The 3613-nt window shown below is 34.1% G+C and overlaps 1 protein-coding gene across 1 annotated transcript in view; it reads left to right on the forward strand.

Annotated features, from left to right (window-relative positions):
- LOC107091320 (gamma-aminobutyric acid receptor subunit rho-1-like) overlaps positions 1 to 3613 on the forward strand; it is a 49900-nt gene that overhangs the window by 13388 nt on the left and 32899 nt on the right. The window contains exons 2-4 of the mRNA XM_015385165.1: positions 893 to 943; positions 1057 to 1163; positions 3041 to 3108. Coding sequence (XP_015240651.1) covers positions 893 to 943; positions 1057 to 1163; positions 3041 to 3108 — 226 coding nt within the window. The remainder of the gene's footprint in view (positions 1 to 892; positions 944 to 1056; positions 1164 to 3040; positions 3109 to 3613) is intronic.

Raw genomic sequence — 3613 nt, forward strand, 5'->3', positions numbered from 1 at the left:
GACTTTGACTAGGCCGCTATAAGATCTTTTAAGTGAGCATTGGATTATTGTCCTGATGTATAAATGAAGTATCTATAAGCTGAAGGATTTTTGTTTTTAGAAAGTATACTTGGTGGATCCTTTAGTTACAGTAAGTGGCTCAGGTCCATCACAACTCCCGTCTGCCATGTTGGAGTGTTATCAAAATGTCCTTTTTCGGAAAAAGCTGTTAGTTTTCCACCTGATCTAAATGGACAAACACTTTCTGAGAGGCTCAGTCTTTGTCTTGTCAGTCTACAGAATAATCTTGGGAATGATAATGATTTTTTTTTTGTGTTTGTTCTTTAGCTCAGCAGTGATTTTGGTCTTGGAAGCCATTTCTGCTCAGTCTCTTTCTCTTATTGTTAAATCATGAACTCTGTCCGTATCTGAGGAAAAGTCTGCAGATCATTAGATGTTATTTGAAGTTCTTGGAAGCTCATGGATTTGTATTAATTATCTTTTGGAGATTAGTTTTAAGTGTCCGTTCCTGGGAAGGTTCCTTGTTATTTTCTGTATCTGTATAATGGTTCTCACTTTGGTTTACTGGAGTCCAAAATCCATGGGTTTGTTATAATTTAAAATTATAGATATCAACATTTTTTTCTCATCTGTTCTTTAATCTTTCAACTGGGAAATTTGATGTTTAAGATATTTTATCTTCCTTCATGATAGTTAATCAAGTGGCTTTACTAAAGGTCACACTATTTTGTTTTTATAAATTATTAAAATCATCAAATGTAGACGATTCGTGTTTCAGTGTTCAATGTGGAAAATTAGCACAAAAAACCTGAAGATTTGCAGATTGTGAATATAGAGAAAACTATTTAATGTTTTATTTTTTTTTTATTAATGTCACTGTTTATGTTAACAGGTCACGAAGAGAAACCAGAATGGAGGGAGGAGGAGGTCAGAAGACCGGAAGGTAAATTCAACAAATATCTTTTATTTATTTTTTTTATTTTTTCAGTAAAGCAAGATGAGTTAAACAGTTAATTGCATGAGATTCGTAACATTTTGCTCTTATTTTTTAAACAGCCCAATTTATAAACGGAGTCCAGACCTGACAAAAAACCCGATGACGAAATCGGAGCAGCTCCTGAGGATAGATGATCACGATTTTACCATGAGACCAGCGTTTGGAGGTTAGACACACTAATTTGGTCATTTCAGTAATGTTCTATTTATAATCCAAAGGCCTGGAAATGCTACGACAGAAGTATGTATGTCGGTTTGAATGGATTTAAGCTTCTAGCCCTGCAGAATCTAAGCCTTCGGAGACCTTTGTGGCACATCACTTCAAACCCAGCTTCAAGCTCTGATTGCAGCTCTGTGCTTTACATGTTTTGCTTTTGTTTTCTTACTGGAAGGATTTGCTGTCAGATTGAATGATTATGCATTTATCTTGATATATATATATTCTTTTTGGATTCTTGTTTTAGTTTATCCTCCGTCAAAAACAAAAGACATTATTTAGCTGCAACAAATGATCCTTGGTCCCTTTTAATTTACAACACTAGTTCTTTCTTTCTGTCAGAGCACTTTTAATCACACAGCAATCAGCTGCTGAGCCATCAAGTGTCTATTTGCTGAATCCTTTCTGCAGTGTGAACCGTGAAGAGGAAAAGATAGTTGGATTGTATCCAATGTTGCATCAGCTTTTATCCTTTGTTATGACCCTAATGTTTTTTTTTTTTTGAGCTTCTGAGAATATGATGATGCAGAGTGCAGAGGCTGAAGTAGGTCAAAGATAAATCAAAGCCTGACTGTCACAGCCCTAACAACAACAGATGCTGTGTACTCATGCCTTTATTTGTTTTTTGTTAAATCTATGATAAAAACATTCAAATATTTATTCTTAATATGAACTACTGGAAAATATGTTGATGTTCACATAAAATAAAATATAATAAATCATGAAGCTCGTCAATAAAAGTGACCTGAACCAGGAATTTTCCATATTTTCGCTAAATTGCATGTAAAAAAAAAAACCTTAGCAGATCGGATTTTTTTTTATTTGATATCTATTAATTAATAACTATCAGTAAAGAAATCAAAATCAAAATAACTGAATGTAATTGAAAAAGTAAAAGTTAATCAAAATATATTAGGCAATCAGACATAAAGAGAACAATTATTTTATTTGTCTAGTTCAGGTCTTTATGTCCTTTTTAAACCTAAAATAAACATGTGACATTACATTGGATGTTAATACATTTTAAACCAAGAAAGGCTGGTTAGGCATCATGGTTGGTTTGGATCAGACTCCTTCAAAAGTATCAGACCCTCGCAGCATCTTAATCTTCCAGACCAGTTATTAATGACCAGCCAATCAGAAGCTGCTTTTAGTGTAGCTGTAGAAGCTAAGTGGGAAATATTTAACAACCACGCCTGAATTTAAATATATAACCACTTAAAAAAACAGAACTGGTCCCTGCTATGTAGTTTTTGTAATGTGTGCAAAGTGGTGAAAATATTGCTTCAAAGGTCAGAAAATCAAATTATCTTTTAACAGCTAATATTTATTGATAGCTGCTCTCAATTCGAACCTTAGCAGTAATTTTCAGTAAACTTTAGAATCCATCTGCTTAGCTAAAGTAGAATAGCATACGCTGAAAAAAAATGGAAATCTAGATAAGTCATTTTTTCTTAAAATAAGTGCATTTGTTCTTGGATAGAGGAAATAAAATAGACATTTTGCCAATGGAACGAGACAATTTACATTTAAAATAAGAAAACACAATTGCATTGTCTTATTTCAAGTGCATTTTATCTAATTATCTTATTTTAAGAGTAAAAATCTTCATTCCATGTGCATAAAATCTAATTTACCTACTTAATGATGGCTAATTACACTTAATTTAAGGCATTTTTACTTTTATCTAGATGTTTTTTCAGTGTAGTCTTGTTGTTTTTTTGTCCACCATGCATTATTCACATTATTCATAAATAAAAGTAAAAGTAGAGGATAATAATTCAGCACAGTGATCATTGACATAAATTCTGCTTTTTATTTTGTCAGGTCCTCCGATACCTGTTGGAGTAGACGTTCAGGTGGAAAGTATTGACACCATCTCTGAGGTGGACATGGTGAGTCTAAAAGAGGTTTTTTTCTTTATAAATTACAGATAAGACGTTACAAGTCGTCATTTGAACATGAATCATTCATTTGGACTTGAACCTAAAGGTTGAAAAGTTTTTTGATGGGGAATGGGGGGGCTATTGGTTAGGGAATTGCACTTGGAATCCAGAGGTTCTGAGTTCAATCCCCTCTGCCACTCTGGCTCCCTGAGCAAGGACCCTTAACTCCACGCTGCTCCCCGGGTGCCGCACAATGGCAGCCCTCTGTTCCCCATGAGGATAGGTTAAATGCAGAGGGAATTTCGGTTGCTTTTTACTTGTGACAGTGTAATGACTATTAAGTTGAATTATTGTCTAATTCACCACAAATATGTTTATGTGCCTCATAAAGTCAAATGTTCTTTTTGTTTAAGAATGATTAGCTGCAGGTTTTAATGAATATTTTTGGAACATACATAATGAATAATTTAGACCAGAGGTCTTCAACAGGGGGTCCGCGACCACTAGGGGGTCC

This window comes from Cyprinodon variegatus, unplaced genomic scaffold (genome assembly GCF_000732505.1).
Source record: "Cyprinodon variegatus isolate N-32 unplaced genomic scaffold, C_variegatus-1.0 Scaffold332, whole genome shotgun sequence".
In the NCBI taxonomy this organism is placed as follows: domain Eukaryota; kingdom Metazoa; phylum Chordata; class Actinopteri; order Cyprinodontiformes; family Cyprinodontidae; genus Cyprinodon; species Cyprinodon variegatus.